The 26,723-nt window shown below is 48.7% G+C and overlaps 11 protein-coding genes across 11 annotated transcripts; 7 read left to right on the top strand and 4 right to left on the bottom strand.

Annotated features, from left to right (window-relative positions):
* The first annotated feature begins 589 nt into the window (after window positions 1-589).
* Window positions 590-3,143, top strand: M431DRAFT_119180 (hypothetical protein). The gene has a single exon (XM_024912060.1). It carries the CDS (start codon window positions 687-689, stop codon window positions 3,057-3,059), a length of 2,373 nt encoding a protein of 790 aa, XP_024773097.1. The 5' UTR covers window positions 590-686; the 3' UTR covers window positions 3,060-3,143.
* Window positions 3,144-4,178: 1,035 nt separating this feature from the next.
* Window positions 4,179-4,657, bottom strand: M431DRAFT_462075 (hypothetical protein). Its single transcript, XM_024915364.1, has one exon. The coding sequence runs from the start codon at window positions 4,471-4,473 to the stop codon at window positions 4,213-4,215; it is 261 nt and encodes an 86-aa protein (XP_024773096.1). The 5' UTR covers window positions 4,474-4,657; the 3' UTR covers window positions 4,179-4,212.
* Window positions 4,658-4,841: 184 nt separating this feature from the next.
* M431DRAFT_556686 (hypothetical protein) lies at window positions 4,842-8,078 on the top strand (the record flags this gene model as incomplete). The annotated part of the gene is made up of 3 exons (XM_024921456.1): window positions 4,842-5,507; window positions 5,569-7,107; window positions 7,137-8,078. 3 exons carry the CDS (start codon window positions 4,842-4,844, stop codon window positions 8,058-8,060), a joined length of 3,129 nt encoding a protein of 1,042 aa, XP_024773095.1. The 3' UTR covers window positions 8,061-8,078.
* On the bottom strand, window positions 7,817-8,623 carry M431DRAFT_462103 (hypothetical protein). Its single transcript, XM_024915365.1, has 2 exons — window positions 7,991-8,623; window positions 7,817-7,886 (listed from the first exon to the last, which is right to left on the bottom strand). Exon 1 carries the CDS (start codon window positions 8,483-8,485, stop codon window positions 8,057-8,059), a length of 429 nt encoding a protein of 142 aa, XP_024773094.1. The 5' UTR covers window positions 8,486-8,623; the 3' UTR covers window positions 7,817-7,886; window positions 7,991-8,056.
* Window positions 8,624-8,761: 138 nt separating this feature from the next.
* Window positions 8,762-9,334, top strand: M431DRAFT_483552 (hypothetical protein; the record flags this gene model as incomplete). Its single annotated transcript, XM_024916131.1, has 1 exon — window positions 8,762-9,334. One exon carries the CDS (start codon window positions 8,762-8,764, stop codon window positions 9,332-9,334), a length of 573 nt encoding a protein of 190 aa, XP_024773093.1.
* Window positions 9,335-10,461: 1,127 nt separating this feature from the next.
* Window positions 10,462-12,021, top strand: M431DRAFT_509683 (hypothetical protein). Its single transcript, XM_024919339.1, has one exon. It carries the CDS (start codon window positions 10,490-10,492, stop codon window positions 11,585-11,587), a length of 1,098 nt encoding a protein of 365 aa, XP_024773092.1. The 5' UTR covers window positions 10,462-10,489; the 3' UTR covers window positions 11,588-12,021.
* Window positions 12,022-12,211: 190 nt separating this feature from the next.
* Window positions 12,212-13,579, bottom strand: M431DRAFT_483550 (hypothetical protein; the record flags this gene model as incomplete). The annotated part of the gene is made up of 1 exon (XM_024916130.1): window positions 12,212-13,579. One exon carries the CDS (start codon window positions 13,577-13,579, stop codon window positions 12,212-12,214), a length of 1,368 nt encoding a protein of 455 aa, XP_024773091.1.
* Window positions 13,580-17,275: 3,696 nt separating this feature from the next.
* On the top strand, window positions 17,276-20,257 carry M431DRAFT_556676 (hypothetical protein; the record flags this gene model as incomplete). The annotated part of the gene is made up of 3 exons (XM_024921455.1): window positions 17,276-18,254; window positions 18,320-19,095; window positions 19,238-20,257. Coding segments are annotated over 3 exons (2,775 nt in total), but the record flags the coding sequence as incomplete, so codon positions are not given.
* A 285-nt stretch (window positions 20,258-20,542) lies between these two features.
* On the top strand, window positions 20,543-20,725 carry M431DRAFT_46571 (hypothetical protein; the record flags this gene model as incomplete). Its single annotated transcript, XM_024915394.1, has 1 exon — window positions 20,543-20,725. A coding segment is annotated over one exon (183 nt), but the record flags the coding sequence as incomplete, so codon positions are not given.
* Window positions 20,726-23,223: 2,498 nt separating this feature from the next.
* Window positions 23,224-25,037, top strand: M431DRAFT_521565 (hypothetical protein; the record flags this gene model as incomplete). Its single annotated transcript, XM_024920472.1, has 5 exons — window positions 23,224-23,529; window positions 23,641-24,024; window positions 24,084-24,704; window positions 24,786-24,835; window positions 24,895-25,037. Exons 1-5 carry the CDS (start codon window positions 23,288-23,290, stop codon window positions 25,035-25,037), a joined length of 1,440 nt encoding a protein of 479 aa, XP_024773088.1. The 5' UTR covers window positions 23,224-23,287.
* A 306-nt stretch (window positions 25,038-25,343) lies between these two features.
* M431DRAFT_88990 (hypothetical protein) lies at window positions 25,344-26,709 on the bottom strand (the record flags this gene model as incomplete). Its single annotated transcript, XM_024923969.1, has 7 exons — window positions 25,344-25,679; window positions 25,735-25,796; window positions 25,857-25,923; window positions 25,982-26,042; window positions 26,097-26,283; window positions 26,346-26,505; window positions 26,554-26,709. 7 exons carry the CDS (start codon window positions 26,707-26,709, stop codon window positions 25,344-25,346), a joined length of 1,029 nt encoding a protein of 342 aa, XP_024773087.1.
* Between the last annotated feature and the right edge of the window lie 14 nt (window positions 26,710-26,723).

The raw sequence follows: 26,723 nt of genomic DNA, 5'->3' as shown, positions 1-26,723 counted from the left end.
TTATTTACTTGCCATGGCATATCGTTCATGCATTCATGCATTCCATCTGCACAGCTCTGCTCTACTGTAGGGTATTGCGGTTGCGATTGCGGGATCCCCCTCCATCGAGCCAGGTAGCGCCAGGTACTGCCAAACACATTTGCGCGGCCCCCATCCAGCTACCGATTGGGGGTACTTACCTAGTACTAGATCGACCCCGCGTGCAGACAAGACGCGAGCTGTTAGAGACGTTTTCCTTATGGAATAGTACTCGTAGTTGTAGCTCTCAGTAGCTGTAGCGTGAGTCATTGCAGCTCTCTACTTGATAGAGTCTTCTTACTGTACAAATTTCACGCAATGCGTCCCAAATGCAGGCTTTGGGCAGTGGGCGGTAAATCCCCATGGGAACCAACCGATGACGCAAGGGCACAAGAACTGGTGCCAAATTCATCACAATCCCGCCAAGCACGTGTAAATTGAGTGACAGGCCTCTCACCGCCTTCTGAACCCCCACGACGGCGCATCCAGTCACGTGGCGATAAGATAAACTCGTGAAGCTTCAACGCGTCCAACAAAAGATTCACTGCAGCCTTGCTTGGACGAGGCTCCACTTCATCCACGGCTTGTCATCGAACAGAAGAGCAGATCAAATGGCGAGGCCTCAGCGACTGCGGTAATCATCCTGAATCTTGCCATACGGTCGCATCATGGAGGGCTCTTCGAATCTGTCCTTCTTCCCCTTCAACGCTAAAGCTGCCGCTGAAGACTACTCGTCGTCCGAGTCGGAATACGATGAGCCTACCGTTCCTGGGCTCGACGGCGACGACAACGATTTTGGCGACTTTAACCCCCGCAAGAAGAGGCGAGTCGGCGGAAACAATAAGGAAAAGGCAGCTCTTGGCATTTTTGGCTCCGACAGCGAAGACGATAACCCCAACTCGCGCTGGAAGCGAAAGACGCTGAGGCGCAAAGGTGTCAATTTTGTGTCGACTGCTGCCGAGGGCGCTGAGCAGGATGATGATGACGAATCGGAAGACGAAAGACCGCGCCTGGGCATTGGCCTAAATGCCCAAGGCAGAGATGGCGAAGAAGATGAGGACGGCGATGAGGACGACGAAGATGATGATGACAGGCCAGCTGGACTGGGGCTTGGCAACGCGGCCATGAAGCTGCGCTTCACAGCCGGCGAGAAATCACGCGAGGAGAATCCACAGAAAGCGACTACCACACGGCCATCATTCAAGACGAATTTCAGCTCAGGCGGCGTCCTCGGCGGCGGATTCGTTCCATCCTCTGCCAGGGATCCCGTGTTAAAGGAGACAAATGATGGAAACGAGACCCCACGAAACAAGCCTCAGGCCAGTGCTTTCGGCTCAAAAGGGAAAATCAATCCAAAGTCCTTTGGTGCCCGAATGATGGCCAAGATGGGTTACCAGGAAGGCAAAGGTCTGGGTAAAGAGGGCGAAGGACGAAACATTATCATCGAAGCCAACCTCCGACCCCAAGGCGTCGGTCTTGGCGCAGTAAAAGAGAAGACGGAGCAAGAGTGCCAAGAAGAAAAGAGACAAGCACGATTACGAGGAGAAGAGGTTGTGGACTCGGAAGAAGAAGAGAAGAAGCGCAGGAAGGCCAAGAAGAAGGCCAAGGGAGCGGTATCTTACAGTAGTGCTGGAAGCACCCCGATGAGGCAGAGGACGAAATATTTGACGGCCGACGAGCTCAAGAAGCGGGCTCCAGGCTTGAATATTCCAGAAGCTTTTGCCCCTATTCTCGACATGACTGGTCCTGGGGGCAGATTGCTCACCTCGTCGAGCGGCATCATGACACCGTCATCCGGCGTGCCCGAATCAAATGAAGTGATTGAAGCGAGAAAATTGGCCAAAAGAGCACAGTCTGACTTGCTAGCTTTTACCGAAGAGTGGAAGAGCCTGGAGTCGCGCAAGACATGGGTCAATTTGGAGCTCAAGCAGAGGGAACAAGAGATGGAGGATTTACGGTCCGATTTCGAGAGGTTGCAGACATTTGCAAATGTTGTGACTGAGCGACTTGTCGAGGCAACAGAGTGGGAGCAGGTCATGAGCGCTCTCCAGACAGCAGTCGACGCTGGGTCAGCAAACGACGCCATTGCAGATATTGCGGTAGCCGCTATCCATCCATTTCTGCGCAGCCCCGATTGGGACCCGATGGCTGAACCGTCCCGGTTTGCATCAGACCTACAGAAACTATCGGGTCTTCTCATCAGGTCTGCCAATAGCAATCAATCCGTGAACAAGTGGAACTCTTCTGCGAGTCAGGATGATGGCGTATACCGAACACACCACAAGGCTACTACGCCGTATGAGACAATGATGTACAAGAACTGGCTTCCTCGAGTGTTGACAGCACTTCGCTCCTGGGATCCGTTCAACCCCACGCCAATGCTCAGCATCATGGAAAACTGGAAAGATTTACTTCCGCCATTCGTTCGAGCGCAATTAGTAGACAACGTGGCTCGAAAATTGGAAACGGCAGTGTCGGACTGGAACCCCAAGAAGAAGCGGCAAAGCCACCATCTTCCACACACTTGGTTGTTCCCCTGGCTGCAGTATCTTCCCCACTACCATCTTGACCCAAGAGGCACTGGCCTGGTTGCAGACGTTAGGAGGAAGTTTAGGCACCTTATCGATGCTTGGGAGTTTGAGAGGGGAGTTGTCCCCGGCCTGGCGCAATGGAAGGACGTGTTGGGAGACCAATGGCGACCCCTCATCATGTCGCACGTCTTACCATCCATGGGTAGATACCTACGCACCAACTTCCGTGTCGACCCAGCAGAGCAAGAGCCCTATCTCCCCATCCTGGTTGGCGTTATGAAATGGAATCAGGTCCTTGGCGACACGGTCTTGGCAGAGGTCCTGGTGCAGGACATGTTCCCCATGTGGAGCAGAAGATTGCAGGAATGGCTTGCGCTTGATGAGGCCGACCTGGGAGAGGTGGCTGATTGGTATAGCTGGTGGCGAGGAGTGCTGTTGAAGGACATGGCACAGATCAAGGCTGTCAGGGTGGAACTTGACAGAGGATTGCAGCTTGTGAATATGATTTAGAAACGGCATAGCGTATGGGCTTGTACAGTTTATTTCCCGGCCACATTTACTTAGATATAATAACAATAATGCTCTGTTTATTAGAATTTTTGTAGAATTTTTGTATACTTGAGAGTGTCCAAATGACGTCTATACTATGTTGAGACAAAGAAGATGGTATAGTTGCATCACAATGGCTCATAATAGTTTTCCCACCACAAATGCTTCTGGTCGAAGAACCCTGATTTCAGTGCACTCATTATGAAGAGTTGGATAATACCACAGTACTCGGCAGGAATAAATAGGTGATGTACTTGGAGTGTGGAGTGTCTTGGAATGCATGGATGCTGTGTAACGGTCTGGGACATGTGGCTACCCTGCAACGGGAAATGACCCAATTTGATGGATCAAGACACCACCGGAGAGATGTTATCTACAGGGTGTTATCAGAAGCTGGGCATCTCGAGTCTGCTCTTCTACTGTAGTTCTGGATAGTAAATATGATTCCGAGTGTACAGTGGATAGTTGACGCAACTTGGCAGAGATGAAGCAGATACACCCGGCTATTATCGTCTTCATCACTGCCAACAGCCGAGACATGTTCCTTACTGTGTAGCGATGGACCTCGTGTATTTGCTCATGTGCCGCAAACTCTCCGGCCTTGGACATGTTTATGCCGTGTCACATATTGCGCACTCGTGCTGCTGATTACGGATACATGGACGGCGTCATGGATGGCTTACTCTTACTCGCGTGGGTAGATAGGCCCCCCTGATCGGGCTGGTCATGAACCGCCAGGTCTCTCCAGTTGACCTGTTTACTTTACCTACCCGTACTAAGCTGCACTTGTACTACTTCATCGGCAGCCGTAGGGATGTCCCGGCTGGGGGTTTTGTGTGCCGCCAGCTTGTTTGTTATGGATTCCCTTGTTGTCTGGTGTTTGACTTGTTCCGGCATGCCTGATGTTGAAAGGTACATCTGCGTGGTCCGGATTCAGGTACATAATGGGTACCTGCAGTATTCCACCAAGCACGACATTGCTGGCGCCAATCACTCAGAGGTACCTCAACGGAACCTGCCGATGCGGTACTCCGTACCTGGATGAGATAAGACAAGGTCCGAGTTTCAACCCTCTTTATCGCGGGCAAAAAAGTCTCCCCACACTGGAGCCAACCTAAGCAACCCCCCTCCACCGCCCTCCCACATCAAATCGCAACGCACTGCAAATCGCAGCTTCGAGGCGAACAAGAGACGCACATTTACAGGGGCGCTGCGTCTTTGCCTGTCCTGTCCGAGTGCTACGAGAACCGTCACCAGCGGCTGCCAGCAACTGACCGGCGGCGCAATTCAGCTCTTCTGCCGCTGAACCGCTGGACTGATTCGCTGCGAGGGGGGAACTGACGCCTGTCCTGTGCCGGCCTCTTTGTCGCCGCATGCCCGACCATCTGCATCTGCATCTGCATCTGCATCTTATCTAATCCCGGCGGCTTCTCCCTCCATCTACACCTTCTTCCCTATTCTTCTCCATCTTCTTCTTTTATTTCTCTCCCTCCTTCATTCTCTCCAGTCTACGGGACCGCCTCGCTGGCGTTCGTGGTCGTCGTTTGTCCCTGTGACGTGGCCATCGTCCATCTACGACCCTTTCTTAACCGGTTTTAACCAGACAAATCCTGAGCCTGCAGCCGGTATTTGGAGCACATCCGCCGCGTGTTCCCCTTCAGCTCAATCGCCCCTCCTACGCCTCATCTACCTCACCGCCGGCGACAGCTTGTTCGCTCGGCGCGGTAGCATCGACCCGCCACCATGTTCTGGAGGTTTGGCGGCTACGCCAACATCTCGACCATCGACACCATCCTCGACAAGCCCGACTTCACCCTCGAAGAGCTGCTTGAGGAGGCTGACCTGATACAAGAGCTGAAGCAGCACAACTCCAAGCTCATCGAGTTTCTGCGCGAGGACAAGGTGCTGGAGAAGCTCCTCGAGTATACTGTTGCCCCCAAGCTCGAGGCCGTCGAGAGCGCTGAGGAGCCCGCCGATGATGACATCAAGACAAAGGGCCGCCTGCTGCCCTTCTCCCGCCCTCGCGCATCCTCGCGCGCCACCGATCCCGGCGAAAATGACGACGAGCTGGACAAGAAGCGCAACCGTTATGCACATGTCGCTTGCGAGGTCCTGAGCTCCGATACCTGGTCTATATACGAGGCCCTTGTCGAAAACCGACAGCTGATCCGCGACTTTTGGAACTTCCTCTCTCGGCCCGCGCCGCTAGACCCTCTGCAGGCCAGCTACTTTACCAAGGTCAACGAGTCGCTTTTTGAGAAGAAGACGGAGGAGATGATGGAACTGCTTTGGAGCTTGCCCAATGTCATTCCCGATATGCTGAGGCACGTTGAGTGTCCTATGGTCATGGACCTGCTGCTCAAAATCATTGCCCTTGATCGCACAGAAGGTGGTCAAGGCGTTGTTGAGGTTGGTTGAACCCATCTTTGAATATTGTATGCTGCCTCTATGCTAATCATCCAACCACCAGTGGCTGTATTCCAAGGACATTATTCCAACACTCATTTCTTTCCTCGGTCCTGAGCACAGCTGGGTTGTGCAGACCGCCGCAAGCGACTTTATCAAGGCCATCATCACCATCTCTGCCAACGCCTCGCAGAACGAGCAGCAGTGCATCGGCCCCAACGAGCTTACACGTCAGCTCGTTTCAAAGCCCTGTGTCGAGCAACTGGTTGGTTACATGCTTGGAGGCGGCAACCCTCTGACTGTTGGTGTCGGCATCATCATTGAGGTGATTCGGAAAAACAACTCCGACTACGATCCGGATGTTGGAACAGAGGCCAACACCACGCCTTCCAGTCGCGACCCCATTTACCTCGGTAATTTGTTGAGGCTTTTTGCCCAGAATGTGCCCAAGTTTATGAACCTCATCATGAACGAGCCATCAAAGAAGCAGGGCGTCGACTCGACTTTCAACGAGAAGCTCGAGCCTCTTGGATTCGACAGGTTCAAGACTTGTGAGCTCATGGCAGAGCTCTTGCACTGCAGCAACATGGGCTTGCTCAACGAGATTGGCTCGGAACAGTTGATTGCAACTCGAGACTTTGAGCGACAGCGCCTTCGAGCCGAGGGCAAGCTGACTCCCCGAGACGATGACGGATCTGCCGATGACTTGACGATGCGCATCCCTCACCCATCCCACCATGAGGAGGTCCGCCGCCTGGAAGTCACCAATGCCGATGACGATGGCTTTGAAGAGGTGGAGCCCACCAATGAGTTGAACGAAGACACCTCCCACGAGTTTGTCAAGGCCGAGGACGACATTGCACCCGGCGCGAACGCATCTTCATCTTCCTTCCTCGAAAAGGACGAGGAGGAATTTGTCGACGAGCCTCTCAGCTCTCCTCGGCTAGCAGTGGCCACGGCGGGGATGAACGAACAGCGCTTTGAAGTACCGGACCTTGTTGTTGCGCCTCTTTCACCCACAAAGGCAAAGTCTCCCGAGCTGGCTAAATCGGAAGTGGAGAACCCTCCTGCCGTCGAGGATCAAAGCAAGGTTACTGCAGAGGAACAAAAGCCTGAGACAGTTGCAACTGTTCTCTCTGGGCCCATTGTAGTAGAGACAGCTGGCACAGGCAGCGCAGCGGCTTCAGAACAATCTGCGACTGACTCTTCGTCCCAATCCGAAACCACAAAGCCTGGGTTGCAGCCATCGCCGCTGCCCAGGGAAGACGAGGTGAAGAAGAGCGAGCCAGTCACCAGCACTCCTCAAGAAGCCCCCGCCTCTGTTGCTGAGTTGGTTCCTGAAGAGATTGAAAAATCTCGTGGCCTATCCCCCCATCCTGAAGATACCCCGCCCCCTCTCTTCTCTGTTCCCCTTGCCCCTGATTCCGGCGTCCAAGAGCCACCACAGTCATTTACACCACCCCCAGGCTCTGAGCCAGGCCTTGCTGAAGCTGCAGCTGGCGAGAAACCTGCAGAGACAGTAGCAGGCGATGCTACCGAAGCTGTTGTGGGCGACTTTCTCAAAATGCAGTTTGTTGAGTATCGTGTTGTTCCGGCGATATTGGTATGTGTGGCCTAACAATTCTGCAACAGATCCCAGCTAACATCAAGCAGTCATTCTTCTTTGCATACCCTTGGAACAACTTCCTCCACAACGTCGTGTATGATATTGTACAGCAAGTGTTCAACGGTCCGATGGACCGTGGTTTCAACCCGACATTGGCTGTGTCTCTCTTCGAGGCTGCAGACATCACCAGCGCCATCATTAAGGGCCAGCAAGCCAGCGACGAATCTCAGGCCAGGACCAAGACCCGCATGGGATACATGGGACACCTCACGCTGATTGCTGAGGAGGTTGTCAAGTTCACCGAACGCCACCCCCCGGAGCTTCTGTCAGAAATGGTCCTCGACAAGGTTATGAGCCAAGATTGGATCAATTATGTGGAAGGTGCTCTCGCGGAAACACGAGAGCGAGACAATGCAATTCTGGGTGGCGTTCGACCCGAGGTGGCCTTGGGACACCGAGCCAGCCTCGGAGCTAGTGGCTTGGGCGGCATCGGCTTGTCAGGCCTTGCAAACACGGCCAGCGGATCGAATGCCTTGGCAGAGGCTGGCCTCAACGGCGGTATGGAGATGAATGAGGGAGATGGTAACGGAATTGGTCCCTTTGCGATCAGCGCGGGCACTCTGATGTCTGGATTTGGAAGTAGTAGCGACGAAGACGACGATGAGGGCGATGGGGATGAAGAGGATGTGAATTCCGAGGTGAGTAATGATTCTTCCGATGAGCACGGCAACGAGTCTCCTGAGGCGACAATGGGCATGCCATATACACCCGAAGATGTCATCATGATGTCTCCCGAACCGATCAGAGCGGTATCTCCAGACGCAATGGCCTTGGAAGCCGATGCTGACCTGGATCCATCGGACCAGGACATCATGGTGATTGAGGAAGGAGGATGGATACAGAGGCGAGATCCAAGCCAAGGCCCCAATAGAAGGATAGATTTCTCTTAGGACGAGGAACAAGTTTCAGAAGACGCCATCTTCAGCTTTAATAATGATACCATCGACGACATGCCTGGAGCCTCTGCTGCGCTAGGGTCCTCCGGCCCTGATGATGAAGAACTAGAGAGTCTCGACGTCATTGGATTGGAGCTGGAGTATCTCTCGAGGCTGCTGGCGAGGGCGGAGGGGAGACAGAGGGAGCATTGAATATGAATGGGCGTTGAGGCAATTTGTTTTACCTTTGTGGATAAAGATTGGAGAATCAGATGACAGCCTCTTGTTTTTTTTTTTATTGTGGATAGCGCATTGAAAGAGAAACAAGAAAGCCGAGGAAAACGAATTTGGAAGATGGCATTGTTTTTGCAGCATTGTTCGAGGAGAGAATACCGCATCAGAAAACAAAAAGGGGGGAGAAAGATGTTATCATGCACCATTTGTCAGCCTTAGGGACTTTGATCAACTGCCAACGCTCATTTACTCTTCCTTTCCCTTTCCCATCTCTCTCTTTCTGCCTCTCTTCCCTGCATTCCTCTTGCTTCAATTTCAGGAAGCTTGTTTTGCTGATGCCCAAGGCTTAGTTCCGATCTTATACTGACCCGCTGAACCAGGGATCGTTGGCTCCGCCGTCTATCCCGCCGCCTCCTCCGCCGCCGCCTCCGCTGAACATTCCGCCTTCGAGAGCTCGGCTGCAGCTTGCGGCGCGGCTGGCGATGCATCAGAAGAATAACCAGGCTGCACAGGCCACGTCGGCCACGGTTCACGATGACAACGATGATGATGACGACGACAACCTTGAAGATCCGTTTGGTGATGGAGAGGCCGATATTGATGACGACTTGGACGATGAAATGTCTGGCAACATAGGCCGCGGATCATGGTGGAGAGGTGTTGTCAACAGGAGAAGCGGGCTCGAGGAGGAAGACTCTGATGACGACGAAGAAGAATTTGGAGATTTCGCCATGCCAGAGGAAGACAAGGGCGGAGAAGGGCAAGACCAGGATAACGTGGTGTTGAAGCCTCTTGCAGTCCACCCACCCAGGGAAAGCAGTAGAGGCTTAAGCGGCCTGTGGCCCTTTGGCTCAAGAGCTGAGAAAGAGAAGAGCGAAGGCAAGGACGAGCAGAAGGGGGACGACGATGCTCGCATGGCAGGAGAGGGAGATGAGGAGCCTGAGAAGAGGGCGATAGAAGTCAAGGAGGCACAGCGAAGAACCAGCATTGAAGATGATGACGACGATGGCGAGACTAACGTGGGGACGGAATACGGAGCTGATTTCAAGGCTTAGAATCATATAGACAGGAGAGTGTATGAAATGAGAGAATTCTGGAACGCGGAACGAGGAATGAATTGGGAAAGATTGATATGGATAATATGGGCATGAGATGAGAATACGCCGTGTATGAAATGGGATTGATGGGATGGGATGGGATGGGTTGTTGGCTGGGCTGGGCTCGTATACGGTAGCTCAAGGGATCTGTGTACTATTATGTGGGTTATGGGATGAGGGCAGAGGCTGTAGATGGAATGACTCGAATCCTTTCTTTCTTGTTTTGATACCAATCTGATGAACGACTTTGCGGTTGTTGCGATGTGAATTATGAGGCTTGGTTGGGAGGAGGTCTGCGACATACGGCCATCCTACCTATCCATTAGAGTATATGAGATCCCGTCAACTATTTCCTTCAAGTGTGATGTCTTTTATTTTTTGTATCCTCTGAGACAAAAGTACTCGATTCCCCTCTACTAGATTCTCCCATACTTCGGTCCTTGACAGCATTCAACTCTTGTATTTAGCATCGTCGAAATCTTAGATTTCATCGAATATGCCGGATTTCGGCGGTGGCTATTTTGGTGAGTCACCATCTTCAGAGCTCGTGAATTGCAATTAAAGTAGCACGAGCGAGGCGTTTTTGGGGTTTCAGCCTTTAGCCGGTGCGCGAAACCGCATACGAAGAAGATCTGCTCGGCTGAGGGATTCCTTTTGTTGTTGCCTATTTGCCAAGGGGTGTGCAGACAGAAGCGTGACTCGTACCAACAGGGAAACTGTCAATTGTCGAATGCCATTCTACCAACATTGATGCCGTTAAAAGTCGAAAATCTCTAGATATTGGTATATACAGTCATCAATGTAGAATATATTCGCGTACTTCAAAATGAATACAGGAGAGTATTTTTCATGAATATTCATTCTTTGGGTGCCTTGTCACGCCTTGTCTTGCACCCGCATATGTCGCACAAATCCTGCGGAATAAGGCTGTGAATCCGCCTCGCAAAGTGCCATGGCGAAGGTGAGGCGAGGCGAGGCATTTCCTTGATGTATCATCCTGCCACATACATAATCAGGACGAGTGCAGTCTCGCAGCGAATCTAAACTCCTATCGGATGCTCATTCACTATCAGTCCCCTTTATTACCGTCACTATCACACAACCTTATCAATCATGCCTTCAGACAACGGTGCTTCGACCGTGAGAATCATGGCTTCGATAGTTGGAGTCATTGTCGCAGCGATCGCTGTCATCGTATCCATCAAAGCCGCCATCGCATCATCCCGCAAAAAAGCAAAAGCTGCCGCTTCATCGAAAAGCGGCGTTGTTGCCAAGGCCAAGGGCAAGGAGGCATCCAAAGCAGATATCAAGAAGTGGTACAAAGCGGCCCTGGACAAGATCGTCGCCGCTCGTCTCGAGAAAGAATCAAGCGTCGAGTCCGGCGAACCGGTTTTCTTGTCGCATTATATCAGCCAGGGCCAATTCCGTCACTGGGTTTTGCATGCTCATGATTACAAGTACGAATTACGCCAGACAGAAGTCGGCGATTCGAACACCCCTGGAGTCTATGAGGCGACGATTGGTCCCTCTGGGTTTAACCTTAAGGCGTACAAGGAGTCGGTCATTACGAGATATTCCCCCGAAGTTGGTCATTACTTCTATAGCATGATAGGTTGGACGACACTCTCCAAAGAACGGATTGACGAGGAGTGTCATCGAATCTCGATGAAGTTTGGGAAATATTCTCTCTTATCGAATAACTGCCACGACTTCCTTCAGCAACTGGCCGACAAAGTCGTGACCAAGAAAGCACCAGACTGGGCTTGGTTTCGGCAGAGCTCTTTGGGCGGTTACAGTTACCTTGAGCGACCAGCGCTGGGTTATCAGGTCATAGGTGTTGCAACGTGGACTAGACATTTGAAGCGAATGAAACATTATCTCAGCGCAGCCGAACAACAGAGTATCGATGATTTCATCGCGCTTCTTGAGGAATTTGTTGAAGCCCACTTGAATAAGACATCAGCAATGTTAGCGACACAGTCTGCAATGCATGGACAGACTGACAATAGCGGGGGGGATTATCCTGACGGCAGTGGAGGTCATGAACATCATGATAGTAGTGAAGGCCATGGACATCATGACAGCGGACACCACGGACATCATGACACCAGCGGAGGCCACGGAAATTTTCACTTCGGAGGTCACGGACATGGAGGCCACGGACACCATGATGGTGGAGGCGGCGGACACGGAGGCGGACACGCCTGTTAGTTGAAGCGGTCTCAACAGCCAGAGGTTCTACAATAATAGATTCTAGGGTCATCGAAACCCATTAGGAAGACCTTAATCAAGTTTATACGACAATTGCCGACTGGCTATAGGGTGGTTCTACTAGAGAGCATCATGTCTGCGCTGTCGAAGATCTATATACCTTTTGCGGCATCTATGTTAGCTCAAGAGTTCTTATGGAGGAAACGATGGCAGTAATAGAAGTCAATGGGATTCAGCCGGTTATGGATAAAAGAGTATTTACACTGCCGAAGCTGAGAGAGGCCCTGGAATATCTGGCAAGTACGGCTAGCTCACACTACTACGTGAGAAGAAGAACCTAACAAATATTGAAGGAGGCTCAGAAATATGTAGGTAAAGTAAGTGTTAGAATCGTATAGCATTTAGTAAGTATACAATACTGTTTAATAAAGGAACCTAGATAAGTGTCGCATGGTATATGACATAGAAGAGGCTAGTGAATGTATGTTGTACAGAGCCTCAAGCCTTCGAATGACAGGTGCAACGAGTAAAGATGTGAGGCGGGTTGAATATGGACAATTGGTACACAATTTTGACCCATATACACTTTCTTTGCTCAAGATCCACTCGTATCTGATTCTGAGATTATCCCAAGTGCGGAATGCTCATAACCGCTGGTGTTGCCTTGAAGGCTTCAGAAGGAAGATAGTACAGCGCCCTGAAGCTTTCAATAACTAGAAAAAGCCGGCAAGGGATATAGCATATTGCAATACACCCCAGAGCAATGTTCATCGGCAATTTCATTTGCTTTCGGATGTCTGCGACCGTGTATCCGATATAAGGTACATGGGTAGCAATGTAAATGTAAGGCAGGACGATGGTCATTAGAGCTGAGATTCGCCACAAGAGTCTCTCGACGTGTGTGGGAAAGTCAGAATTCCATGCAAAGAGGTGGACACCTCCAAACGAAGTAGCCGACGCGAATCCAATCATCAATGAGAAAATATCGGCTGCTTTCGGGGAAAGTTTATAAGGGTTGCGCCAGGAACACTTGTTATTCTTAGATCGCGTGCTGTCTATAAAACTTTTCCATTGCAAGCAGATGTTGCATTCTGGGCTGTGTGGATCGTCGTCTGAGATCATATCCTCATCCTGGTAGTCAATTATGTCGTGCAAAGTAGAAGTTGGCATATAATATCGCTTGCCCTGTATATATGCAAATGGAGCTGCTTCGGCAGTAGCAACGAAATCGTCGTACTCGACAGCCTTCTCTACATCTATGTAGAAAGGCACGTTGACGTCTTTGGGTTTAATAAAGTCAATGCTGTATATAATTACTGCGGTTGCAGCAAAGGCGACTGTAGTGATTTCCAGTTGGGTGAAGTGCAGATCCTCAATGGTTCGAACTACTAGCTGGACGACGAGCCAGAGTACCTGGAGCACAGCAATGATTTTCACAAGCCCATCTGACTTGCTTTTATCGTCGATCGCTTCTTCCTTGATCTTTGGCATTTCTGTAATAATTCCCCTCTTTCGTGCGATCGCAAGTTGCTTGGAATCTAGTATCCAGATATTTCCAGCTAATGCTGCGACGTCGGCTTCGCTGAAAGTCAATTCTTCCTGTGATTCGGCTCTAGTGGATGGCTGTATGCCTTTTTCCATATCGGAAGCATGCTGCACATGGCACTCCCACAAATCCCACGGAATTTTTCCACACCATTTCAGAAGTCGATTTTGTCTCCTACAGAAATCCTTAATGAATTGAGGTCTTTTTTTATTATCGGGTAATATTCTCTGCCTGGCCTGGTCTGGTGTTGGAGTCTCACCATCCTTTGGTGGGAGGAATCGAAGAGCGATTCCGCCCATATCAACAAGAATGGTGTGCTTCAAGCTCCAAGGAACCCCATCTAGATGTGCAAGTCGCTCCAACATTGCTGAATTGGACCGAGTAGCAAAAATCTTTCTTGCGCAGCCGGTGGCGGCAAACTCTGGAGAGAAGAGTTTCAGGCCCATCCAGAATACTTTCCCGCCAGAGGAGGTCTATATCTTTGCAAAGCCACTCTCTGAAACCCTTTGTAACAACATCTGCAGGGAGGTCGAGGTGGAGGATGGACCATGTAGACAAAATAATGATACCGATGCAACTCCAGACAATCTCTAGAGTTGACCTGGTGTTTACACCATGGACATGTCCGCCATATGTCCCGTTGGGTGGAAGCGTGCATTCAGGAGTAAAGTTTCTCATTGTTATTATAGATCTCTGCTTTGCTGTAAAATTGATTCACCTAGAGAAGGACTTCTTAAATCTTATATAGACGGGTCAACCTAGTTACACAAAGCACAGCAGCATACACCATAAAAGACTTGATCGCTTCTTTGTGTATTACTGGGCAAGATCCTGTAATCCCCTGTAGAGTATTTTGTGCTTTATCTCGCATCCCTGCATACAAACCTATTCTGCAGCCAGCTGAGCTGTACTATTAGCAAACGTGGTCATGCGTTACTGGAGTAGGAGTCTTACGCATTGCTGTGGCGTAAGATAGTTTGCAAATCATCATAAAGGCAATTTCAAGTGGCGTTTTTTGCCAAATGAGATAAGGCTGCGAATCATTCTCAAGTATAAGTCTCCGAAGAGCCTATGGTGAGAGCTCATATGTCTTGGCACCATTGTGATGGCGCGTTATCCCGACAAAAAGGGAAGAGTATACTACTCGCTTAGACGCAAGACGCAAGGGCAGAGTTCTCACATACTGGGATACAAGATGCGCCTACATTGCACACATTCAGTGCCGGCTAGTCATAGTAATGCTACGTGAAATCTGCTTTTTATTCCTGCTGTACCCAGCGACAACTTGGTAACGTTATGACTTCCGCACGTCAGATTTATCCTAGATACCTGCCTCAGGCCTCTTAGCTGGAGTTTTGACAGAGAAACTTGTTGAGTTGTCAGTTGAGCTCAATACTCAGCTAATCGTTGTCTTAAGAGCGCTTCAGTCTTGACAAGCCCGAAATATTGGCAGCACAAATTGCGCCAGCGTCTTGGCCAACATGCAAGCCTCATATATAGTGCATATTTGATGAGATTACATGTGTCCTATACTGGGTTGTCATTATAAATTGCCACGCATATGCTTGGGTGTCAACATCTGACCTGTGTCTGCGTTATGCAGACAAAGTGGTGATTTGACCAATGACGAAGGGCTTCGGTGAGGTTTCGGTGCAGACATTTACGCCCTCAAGCCACTTACATTGGCGAATATGGCGTTAGTTATCACTATGTATGCGCATCCGAAGCAAATGCCAGGCTCGGCATTGACATGAAGATTGATGAATGTCGAAGAAGTTGTTTCGCCGCTACCTGCGTAAGACTGTTTACCAACTATGTAAGCAAGGCTCTATTTGATCAATGATCCCCTTCTAACTGTATAAAATCACCAGCTATCAAAGGCCTGGCAGCTTCTATTAAGGCTGCAAGTTACAATGTGAGAAGGGCAGACTCACCTACATTGTTACTACATGTAGCTTCTTACCTTCTATGAACACGCAGATGGACTTAGTAGTTGCATAAGCTCAAATTTAAAACCTTATTTAACAAAAGCAAGCCTTATAATCCACGAGCTCATGGCTAGATTGATACCTGTCTAAGCAGAATCTTGTGTGATTCCGACGTAACTAGTTGAGTCGGAGTTCGAACACGACAGCCCAATTCCGATAACAAGTGGCGGAGATTAACTCATTCATTTAATAATCTGCCATGTGAAGATTTGATGCGAGATTTTCTTTTCCCTTGTGGCGTAAAAAGATGTTCTTTACCTTTGGGGCAGCTCAAAAATTTTGCGCCTTTGCAAACTATAACATTTAGGCAGACGCTGAGAAATCTATAAATTCGCAGCCTCCCCCCTTCTCATCTCTTATTTTCTCTTACATCTGTATCGCATCGGAGGGTAGTGTGTGGGAAGGTAAATGAGTTTATCCCCGCCGTGTAGTATCTGTTCTTTTCTTTTGACCGATGCCTGCTTGGGGGAGGGGGGCGGGCTGAGGTCTATATGGGGATTTAGCTCAACTCCACCATTTTTATTCTTTTCCTCCTTCATGACCAATGATGATACCTTTGGGGGACTGAGGCCATGAGTTTTGTTTTACGTTGTTTGATGATGTTTCAAGTTATTATTGTCTATTCCTCTGTTCAAATTAACCCTTGTACATTTATAGCACGTAAACATCTTACATACGCTGACGGAACCTTATTGTTCCTCACTAGCAGCGGAATAACAGAGACATCAACTGTCGAAATGAAGGAGAGGTCGTGTTTCCACTATTTAAACATATTCACACCACCTTCTATGTTTGTCTGTTTGCTACTGCTAACATCATTCTTTTTATAAACTACTAATCCTCTGCAAATTCCTTTGGGAGTTACCTGAATAGATGAGATGGGGGAAGGCAATTGCAGACATGGCACTTTTGCTATGCCCTTGTACATTGATCCAGTTTAAAAAAACCCGCTGCCCTTTCATGACCGTTCTTGTTCAATCCTTTCTCAGCGAAAGAGCTGTCAAATAGAGTAGCTGGGGCTATCACCTTCTCTGCTCCACGCCTCATTATCCTTAAGGGCCCGTAATACTCACGCTGATGTTTTGATATCTTGCTAACGCAGACTAGCCGTTGAACAGGCACGAACCAGATACAATTTCACTAAATGCATAACAGAAAAGCGTTGAAGATTAGAGAAACTCAGGTCTGCATATCACGGATTATTTAGAGACTCGCTATCCAGCTCCTGACTTGGCTATTGAACACCCCAGTGGTTACAATCTAGATCTTGTATGGACAAAATAGAAGGCATCTCTTATCTGACACTTTCCGGAACTTCTACCAGCGTTGCTTTCTTCTAATATCTACAACTGTTGTTGCAATCTTCTATTATCTGCTATTCTTGTCACCTATTTCGCTAGCATCTGATACTCTTTTGAGTATTTGTCCCACGGGATGCTGGGCGGCAACTCTTGTCTTGCATAGACTCCTCTGTATGAGTAGGTAAGATGTGCAGGTAAGATAGGCCTTCGTTTGCCTTAAACTGTGCCTTACGCCTCATTTAGCCGATAGGGGTAACATATCTGTAGCATATAAATATATTTGTTCAACAACTGTAGATAGATAGGCGCTCGCCAAGCGTGGCAGAGTTCGTAATACCGTGGTACTGCTCATACATTTTGATTCTAGAACTGATGAAAAACCGGTTTATTCCCTAGTAGACGCCCGCCAAGCGTGGCAAAGTATGTATTACCATGACACTGCTTATACTTTGTAATTATAGATTGGTGAAGAAACAGCCTTAATCGCCGATAGACGCGCGCTGCATCGGATAGGCGCATTTTTCAACCTTAATTGGATATTCTTACCACTTCTAGCTTGTAGTACAATGTACAGCCTCGTTTCATCTACCGCTATGTGTGAGCTCAACTTGTTGGGTACACCAAGCAGGAGTTGAATGAACCGGGCTGGGCTTCTAATTACAATGGACTGGCTGCGTGATATTTCAGTCACTTGCACTCGATATATGGGTGAGGGCTCTGAATATATATACGCTCTTCCTGCCACCATAACTGCTATTCTTCTAACATCCTCAGCCTCTCATATCACACCTACTTTCTTCTAAAACCAAAGACTTTCACTGCTATTGATTAGCTAAAATATCTGATAACAATCATGTCGAACCCCAAAGACTACACTGTTGGCTGGCTATGTGCTATTAGCACAGAACTAGTTGCTGCCAGAGCATTTCTCGACGAAGAGCATGCTCCGCCCAATGCCGTCTCCTCTCGCGATAGCAACATATATACACTGGGGAAAATGGGACAGCACAACGTTGTTATTGCTGCCTTACCAGACGGAGGATATGGGATCAGTGCCGCGGCCTCAGTTGCTAGAGACATGCTGAGTAGCTTTCCTAATGTCAGGGTTGGTCTGATGGTGGGTATCGGGGGTGGCGTCCCAACCAGGCATGATATCCGCCTAGGAGATGTTGTTGTTAGCACTCCACAAGATGAACATGGGGGAATATTTCAATATGATTTTGGGAAAACGATTCAGGCCCAAGAGTTTCAAGATAAAAAGTTTCTTGACCAACCTCCTACTCTCTTACGGAGCGCGGTTTGCGACCTCAAGGCTCGTTACCAGAGCGATGGCCATCAAATTCAAGAGACGATAAAGAGCATCTTGGCCAAAAAACCGAAACTCAGGAAAAATTATCAACGACCTGATCCTAGGACTGATCGACTCTATCTCAACGACGCTGTTCACCCTTCAACAAGCAATGAAGGTTGTGCAATTGCCTGTAGCGATTCAATGCTAGTGTCGCGAGGGCAACGAGCAGTGGATGAAGATGATCCAACAATTCACTATGGTCTTATCGCATCCGGTAGTCAGCTAATGAAAGATGCGTCGATTCGAGATAAACTTGCATTTAAGAAAGATATTCTTTGTTTTGAGATGGAGGCAGCTGGGTTGATGAATCATTTCCCCTGTCTAGTTATTCGGGGGATATGCGACTACTCAGATTCGCATAAGAACAACATATGGCAGGGCTACGCAGCAATGACCGCAGCAGCATATGCAAAAGATCTCATTGGACGGATTTCTCCTGCTGCAATTGAGACTGAGACGCGTATTACAGCTGTTCTCTCCAGTTAGTTAATTTGAACCCACATTAGCCTCTACATGTCCTTAATATTTTACTTATTTTTACCTCAGAAGTTCAAAACAGCCTCAATCAACTTGATAACAGGCATCATGCTGAAATCAACCTGGCCATCCTTGATTGGCTCTCTCCACTTGACTACAGTACACAGCAAGCTGATCATCAAGGAGTACGACAGAAAGGATCCGGAGAATGGTTTCTCAATGCCGACAAGTTCCAAAGATGGGTCAAAGAAGAGAACCAGATGTTGCTCTGTCCAGGCATGCCGGGGGCGGGCAAAACAATTATGATGTCAGTTGTAGTTGATCACCTCTTATCCAAGTTCCGGGAAGACCCAAAACCGGGTATCGCATATTTCTATTTCGACTATAAACTGCAAGATGAACAAAACATCGGTAGATTATTGGGATGCCTCTTGAGGCAGTTGGTTGCATATCTACCTTCTCTACCCGAGGTAGTGTATAGGCTCTACGAAAAAAACAATAACCCCGGCAGACGGACTCGGCCGAGTAACGAAGATCTCTTTCAAGCTCTCAAATTCGTAACGATGTCATACCCAAGGGTTTATGTCCTGATCGACGCACTTGACCACTATAAGCCGCCCAAGGACCCTCGATTGGCAATTACGCGGTGCATCTCTGAAATACGAACTGAAACAGGGGCCAACATTCTTGTAACGTCCCGGTTTGACCCGGAAATTACAAGTGGATTTTCGAGCATCCATTCATTGGAAATACGTGCGAGCAACGAAGATGTCCAAAGATACGTCAAGGCTAGCATGGTGCATCTTCCAAGGTTTATCCAGGATGATCCTAAACTGCAGGATGAGGTCTTTCATGGTGTCTCTCTGAACGCTCAAGGAATGTAAGTAAACTGTGCACTTTCAATCAATTGCTTGCGCTAATCCAGCAAGGTTTCTCGCGGCCCGTCTCCGTCTCCAATCACTGCAACGAACAACAACCCCCAACGAGGTTACGGCTGATTTAAACAATTCAGCGACATACGATGAACATTATACCAATATGATGAAGATAATCGATAACCAATCGGAACAGGAAAAGGAACTCGCATCGTCGGTTCTGTCCTGGCTTATCTTAGCGAAGAGGCCAATGAGAGTTACTGAGCTTCAGCACGCCGTCAGTGTGAAACCAGGAGAGTCAAAATTTGACCACGGAAACATGCCAGACATTGGCCGTATGGTTTCTGTATGTGCTGGTCTGGTAAAGGTTGGTGATGAAAGCAAAATTATCGAATTGATTCATCACACAGCCCAAGAATATCTCCAACAGATGTTCGTGATATGGTTCCCAGAAGCCCGCTCCAAAATCACAAGAACCTGCATTACCTACTTGTCATACAAAGTATCCGAGCTTATACCAGGCGACGACCGCGATCCTATCATATCACACATAGATTCTCATCCATTTTACGGTTATGCCTCTCTTTATTGGGGTAAACATGCTCGCGAAGAGCCGCTCCTAAGCCGTGAAGTAAAGGAGTTTCTAACAGACACAGCGAGGATCAAATCATATCGCAAAATACTTAAGCATGTTCAATGGCACGAAGACAGACTCGGTGACTCAGGATTGAAACAACAAACTACGGGGTTGCATTTAGCGGCCTGGTTTGGGCTCACCGAAGCTGTTCCACTACTGCTAAACAAGTTTCCTATCAACGTAAAGAACAAATTCCGAGAGACAGCATTGCATATCGCAACTCATCGTGCCGATAAAGATATTATTCAGCTACTGCTGGACAACAAGGCCAAGACGAAAGTCAAGAACAAGCTTGGGAGAACACCGCTACATATCGCAGCTGAGGATAGCGATGAAGACGTTGTTGAGCAACTGCTGAACGGCGGCGCCAGTATCGAAGCTATAGACCGTTGGGGCGATACACCACTACATCTTGCAGCTTACACTGGCTTGGGAGTTATTGTTCCAGTACTGCTGGAAAGAGATGCTAACATCAACCCTGCTGGCCAAAATGGTCACACACCGCTGCATCTCGCAGCTATGTATGGCAATTATGAGGATACTGAAACGCTGTTGGACGAGGAAGCAGATTTTGAAGCTACTGATGACCGTGGCAATACGCCGCTACATTGCGCAGCCATGATGGGCGAGTCTGATCTCGTCGGTCTGCTGCTAAAGTCGGGTGCAAATATCAATGCCACCAATGAAAATGGCCAGACAGCACTGCATAAGGCTGTTTCCTCGACATATAACGAATGGGAGGAATGTCGGTGTGAGGGTCACGAAGAGGCAGTAAAGAAACTGTTGGGTCATAATCCTGACATCGAGGCCGCTGATAATACCGGTGCAACGCCGCTACATTTAGCTGTTAAGGCTGGTCACCAACAAGCAGCCGAGTCCCTGTTAAGCAAGGGCGCCAGGGTTGATGCCACTGATCACGATGGCAAAAGACCCATAGATTATGCCCAAGAGCGTTATCACTCTGGGGAAGACGGCTCCTCGGATCTTGTTCAGTTACTGTTAGATAACGGCGCCACCATCCAGGATACTAATCGCTCGAACCAAACAGAATATGTGGCCCCCGAGATCAAGAATGAATCCGCCGAGTCGGCCTTGCGTACTAATAGCCCAGTCAGAGGATCAGACATGGAGATCGAGGATTTGGATATCCGCATGAGAAAGAGGCCCAGACTGGAATCACTAGGAGAGGATGTAGAAATGACTGGAATGGGTATGTTCGAAACAGACGAATTGTGATTATTCCGACTGTTGAGAATCTTTGCTAGATAGTGCTAAATTTGTTGAGCCTCGTATTATCGTTCCTAGATACATAGCTGTTGAAGTTGAGATGATAATGAAATTATATTTGTTTCGAAGAAATGTTATCAATGAGTGCATAAAACTGCTAGAAAGTCTTCCAAATCATCGTCTAATTGAGTCTGCAAGTATTATAGGTACCTCAAAACAGGGAATGACTCCAAGGCAGCTTACACTGGTCCCAGATGGTATTAGACAGGTGAAGAGTATTTTGGGTAATCTTTGTCATAGCTCCGAATTTGAATAAGCCAAAGAAACTAAAGTTTAGTAATTTGCCTCTTGATTCCACATTATCTCATGCATCTTTGATAATACGCAAGGTCCGGCGCTACGGTGCGGTCCATGATGCAGGTCCGGAGCCGGGCTTTCGAGCCTCGGGATCACATAATCGGGCGACTCGGTCACGATTGTCCCATCTTCTACAAGACTTGGCACATTTGCAATTTCAACCAAAGTATTTTCCAGATTACTCTCGAACAGTTTCTTACCTTATCAATTTTATTTTAGGGTTTCAGATTAAGTTCGATGTCGCCATGCGCGTCGGCTGTCTTCGTCCCGGTTGCGTCGCCCCGAAGGTGAAGCTTCCGCGATTACTGAGCCCTCAGCCGATATCACGCCTCAACATACACAAGCTCCAGTTATCTGTGAAAAGCCATCGGCAAATACGCTTGGGAGGTTCAACTTCGTTGAGGTGCACCGAGCTCAATAGCTGGGATCCTTCGCCCTGGTAGCTTTACGATATTACGCAGGTGGCTGCCATCCATTTGCCCGAGGTATACTGCTGCACGGTATTACTTATTACGAGCTGCTACAGGTGTAATTTTGAAGGCTGATTTCGTCTTGTGCGTTGATAACGATGGATTTCATGCAGCGTAATGATCCTGGAAGCCGTGCCTGTAACCTGCCATGTGCTGACCGTATCAAGCGTATCTCGTGGTAAGCATTTTACCTGGTAGATACACACAGACACGGCTGAACACTCCCATTCCTAATACGCATCGTTGCATTTCCCTAGCCCCCAGTTACGGAACAAGGTGAATCATCGTCAAAGGGTAGCATTTAAGCAGTCCAATCAGGCATCGCAACAAGGGCAAAGCGTGGTACTACAAAGATCGGAGTGACATTTGCCGTGACGCCTCCCACGTAGGCTCCGTCCACCCATCTCAATCCCGTACACGTGGGAAAATCTCACACTCCAACGGACAATATTCTAGCACGTGTTCTCTTTCAGCTCACTTACACAGACCAGTAATCAGTAATCTAGGTCCAGCCGCCACCGCAGCCGCGCTTGGCATCGCCGTGTTGCTCTAGAGGGTACGAGTAAGCAGCTTAACCTCTGCAAGATTATCTTAGCCTGGACCCGTAAATGGTTGAGCTTGAGGCAATGTTAAGAAGTTTTTTTTGGCTTTCCTCTTTCCTCGATAGGTCAGGACCTGGAACCATGTGGGCTTTGGCGGGTATTGCTTCTCCATTTGGTGATTACAATGTCGCCTTATCATCGACAGAGAAAGCCCGAAGGAACATTTCATGTGGCAAAGGCCGATAAAAGGCGTCATTCTGAGCAACAGTCAAGCAAGGGCGGGTGTAATTGGCAATATGAATAGTAATCGTCTTCTGAGAAGCGGAAGCGGAAGCGGAATGGTGTCGTTGATTCAGATAATCTCATTGGATGAATCGTACACTTATTCAATACCTCGGCAGAGTTTTGGCTGCGTTCAGTAATCACAAAATACCCGCTTTTCTATCGGACCCAGCCCGTCCACCGAGATCTGAGGCGTTCCCGGATTACCAACCAGACCATTGCCTTGTTTGAGTATGAGCGGTCCATGTACGCGGTACGTAGTATTAGAAAAGAAGAGAAAAACAAAAGTTGGGTTGGGCAAGTATGGCTTCTTTTAAAGAGTGGCCTGCCCCTTCTCCCGAGGTTAGTCTCCGGTGGTGTGGACTTCAGGCTCTTTGCTGTTAGAGAGATCGTCTCTCAGCCATCAATACGACGAACGACAATAACAGAGAATAATAGGGAGCTGGAGCAAGGGATAAAAAGTTGTGAAGGATAAAAGAAGGGACTGGGATTATACTACGATTCATCCACATCGATTCCTTCGAAGAGTCAACAATAAGCACGACCATCTCCAAGGCTACTAGAAGCTTCTTAGCCTTCACACCCTCGACTCACTGGTTACTTCAACTTAAACCAGTCGCATCTTGGAAAAAGGAGAAGGCGCTACGATGGCGTCCTCCTCCACGTTGAACGCCCCGGCCGCGTTCGATGATGACAAGACTTTAGACATAAAGCCGGACGAGCGGGATGGAAACAGCGACAGCAACAGCAATAGCGATGTTGAGAAGGGACAGGTTGCGCAGGCACAGGATGAGCTCGACTGGGACAATGCTCCCGAGAATCCGTATAACTTTCCAGGATGGAAAAAGGCTCTGACCATTTTTGCATTGGCTACAATGGGTCTCACGGTGTAAGTCGCAACATGCTCACCACTCCAAAATATACAACTGTGTTTAAAGCAGTCGATGTTTTTGGGAGAGAACTTATCTCAAACAGCAATAATAACACAACATGACTACAGTTCAATAGCCACGTCCATCTCCTCCTCGTCCGTCAACCTTCTCATGGAAGAGTTTGGCGTCAGTCGAACCGTCGCCCTATTGCCTCTCACCCTCTACGTCGTTGCTCTCGGCCTTGGTCCTATCATCGGCGGTCCCCTTTCCGAGACTATTGGACGATATCCCGTCATCATGGGTGGCCTGACTATTGGTGCTCTCTGGACCCTTGGAGCTGGCTTCGTCCACAACTTTGGCGCGCTGTGCTTCTTCCGCTTCCTCTCTGGCTTCTTCTGGGCTCCTATTCTGGCTAATGCGCCTGGATCCATCTCAGAGACGTTTATGCCAAAGACGCGAGGACCTGTCAGCGCCATCTTCATTCTGACTCCTTTCTTGGGCCCCGGTCTTGGGTGAGTGTCTCTCTTTTAATACTACCAATTGCGAATCTAACATAATTCCCCTTTTACAGCCCCGTTATTGGTTCTTTTGTTTCTGTCGACAAGGGCTGGCGATGGACTGAGTGGACAATGCTCTTTTTCTCTGTATTCAGCATTGGTCTTGGCTTAATGATCGGAGAGACTTTCCACCCCGTTCTCAAACGCCGTCTAGCCAAGAAGAAGGGCATCGAAATGCCTCCTCTCCCTCCCATGAACGAGCGAATCAAGACATTTGCCGTTGTCGCAGCTATTCGACCAGTCAAAATGTTGTTCACCGAGCCCATTGTCACATTCATCTGCCTCTACGTCGCCGTCGATTTCGGTACCCTTTTCAGCTTCTTTGGCGGTGTCCCTTACACATTCGGCACGGTATACCATTTCACCACCGATCAATCCGGTCTGGTCTTTATTTCCATCGTTATCGGCTGTTTCCTTGGACTTGCCACCATCATGGCCTGCGAAATCTTCCTCTATCGAAAGCAGATCCCCAACTATCCTCCTCACAAGGTGCCGCCGGAGCACAGACTTTATCCCGCCATGCTCGGTAGCTTTGGCTTGCCCCTCGGTCTTTTCTGGTTCGCCTGGACTGCTCGCAAGGATATCTCTTGGGCAAGCCCGGCCGCTGCCATTATTCCTTTTGCGTGGGGGAACTTGTGTGTCTTTGTTAGCACTATGCAGTACACTACCGACACGTTTACCGGAAATGTTGTCGCGAGTGCTTCCAGTGCCAACAGTTTGGCACGATACGGCTTTGCTGGCGTGTTCCCCCTCTTCACGATACAGAGTAAGTTAACGCCATCTGAGAATGTTTTATTCGAACATATTAACTAACATCTGACATAGTGTACACCACTCTCGGAATCGACTGGGCCAGTAGTCTGTTGGGATTCATTGCTCTGGCATTGATCCCTATCCCCTGGGTTCTCTTCAAATTTGGTCCTAAAATCAGGGCCAAGAGTAGGTTTGAGACGCACAAGTACGAGTAATGGCAAAATTGGTGGTGAGAGTGGAATTTATGGTCGGAGCACTCTCTTTTCTTTTATATTTTCTGGGATTTGGGTGTGCAACTGCATGGGGAAAGTGGCATTCCACTAGACTTTGCCTTTTATAAACCTGCATAATTAGACGGGGCGTAACGATATTTAGAACATCATAGTACGAAATAATAGACCAGCGATTGTTGTTCAGCAAGCAAGTCATGTACGGCAATTAAGCTCTAAGAAATATCTCCCCTCAATATGTGTATATACACATACGGCCCATTATGCTTTTTGATCCGTCTCTATATATATTTACTCCACATCAATAATCTGCTCTGGCAGCGGCAAAAAGTTCTCATCCAAGTAAAACCATTTGTCGTACTTGGCAGGTCGCGGAGCAGCAGGCTTAATGTCGGACTTCTTTGGAATGTCAAACTTCTTGGTCGTGTCCTTGCTCGGGATGTAGCTCTTGCAAATCGTTGGCTGCGAAGTCTGCGAGATGATGATCTTCCCTGGCTTCTCTTTGCCGCTGATGAGGTCCTTCCAGAAGCCGTGGCTTTCGGCGACGATTTCGCGCGCAGTGTTGGAGTCTTGAAACTTGCCTCCGTAGATGATGTTGAGCTCGCCGCTACGGAGGACCTTGTAGTACTGTATGGTTATTAGCGCGCTTACTCTTGTTTATAAGGAGTCTATGGACACTAACGGTGAACCAGTCGTAAAAGGTTTGTGGGAGGCCGGGCCTGTATTTTTCGAGGTCGTCGAGATCTGCATCTAGTGAGTCTCCAGACACTCAATGCTATATGTTACATAAGAAGTTTATCTTACTGTTGACAAATGCAGATAGTGGATCATTGACGTTGATACCAATGACCTTCCAGTCCGTAGTCTCATCCTATGAGGTTCAGGTTAGAATACGCGCATGACCGCAAAATGGTAGTGAGAATGCGCACATCAATCATGGGCAGAGCACCCAAAATCTTAATCGTCCGAACCTGGCCAACATATCCGGGGCTGCAGCAAATCGTTAGCCAGCTGATCCTTTAGTCGCTGTTGGCTCATACTGACTCAATGGCACTGATATCAACGACATCCATAGGATCGTTGTCACCAATATATCCGGTAAAGTTGTGCTTGATGTTGGAGTTTTCCCACGTCTGAGGAAGCGATCCGTACAGGAAGGGGTAAGACTTGTGTGGCCAAACGCTGGCCACATATCGAGGCACATCATCTTTGTCGTCGTGAAAGATGGGGTCTGTGAGGCATCACAATGATCAGTATTGGCAAAGACAGCTGACAGCGCAATAGACTACATACTCATAGGCTTGTCGCGCTTAGTTTCGATCTTGCCATCTGTCCATCGCGGGATTTCCACGTAAAAGTTGACAATATTGTTCTGCTTCTCGTCGGGATAAAGAGGAATGTCGTGCCAGAAGGAAATGACTTCACCATCCTGCTCGAGCCAAACACGCCAATCCTGTTTGCGATCAGCTAATATCCTCCATACTCACTTCTGTACACTAACCAATGTGTTGCGCGCTCCAACTTCTCTCAGACTGAGAGCCTTGACATCGAACTCCTTCTTACCGTCCTTGTCGCCACCCTTTGCAGCAGTGGTAGCTGCAGAGAACACAGGCGCAATAGCCAAGTTCAGCAGACAAAGAGACAGAAGCGAACGCATGGTGAACGACAGGA

Source organism: Trichoderma harzianum (assembly GCF_003025095.1).
Source record: "Trichoderma harzianum CBS 226.95 unplaced genomic scaffold M431scaffold_8, whole genome shotgun sequence".
Lineage (NCBI taxonomy): Eukaryota > Fungi > Ascomycota > Sordariomycetes > Hypocreales > Hypocreaceae > Trichoderma > Trichoderma harzianum.
This window is presented reverse-complemented; position numbering and strand designations above follow the sequence as displayed.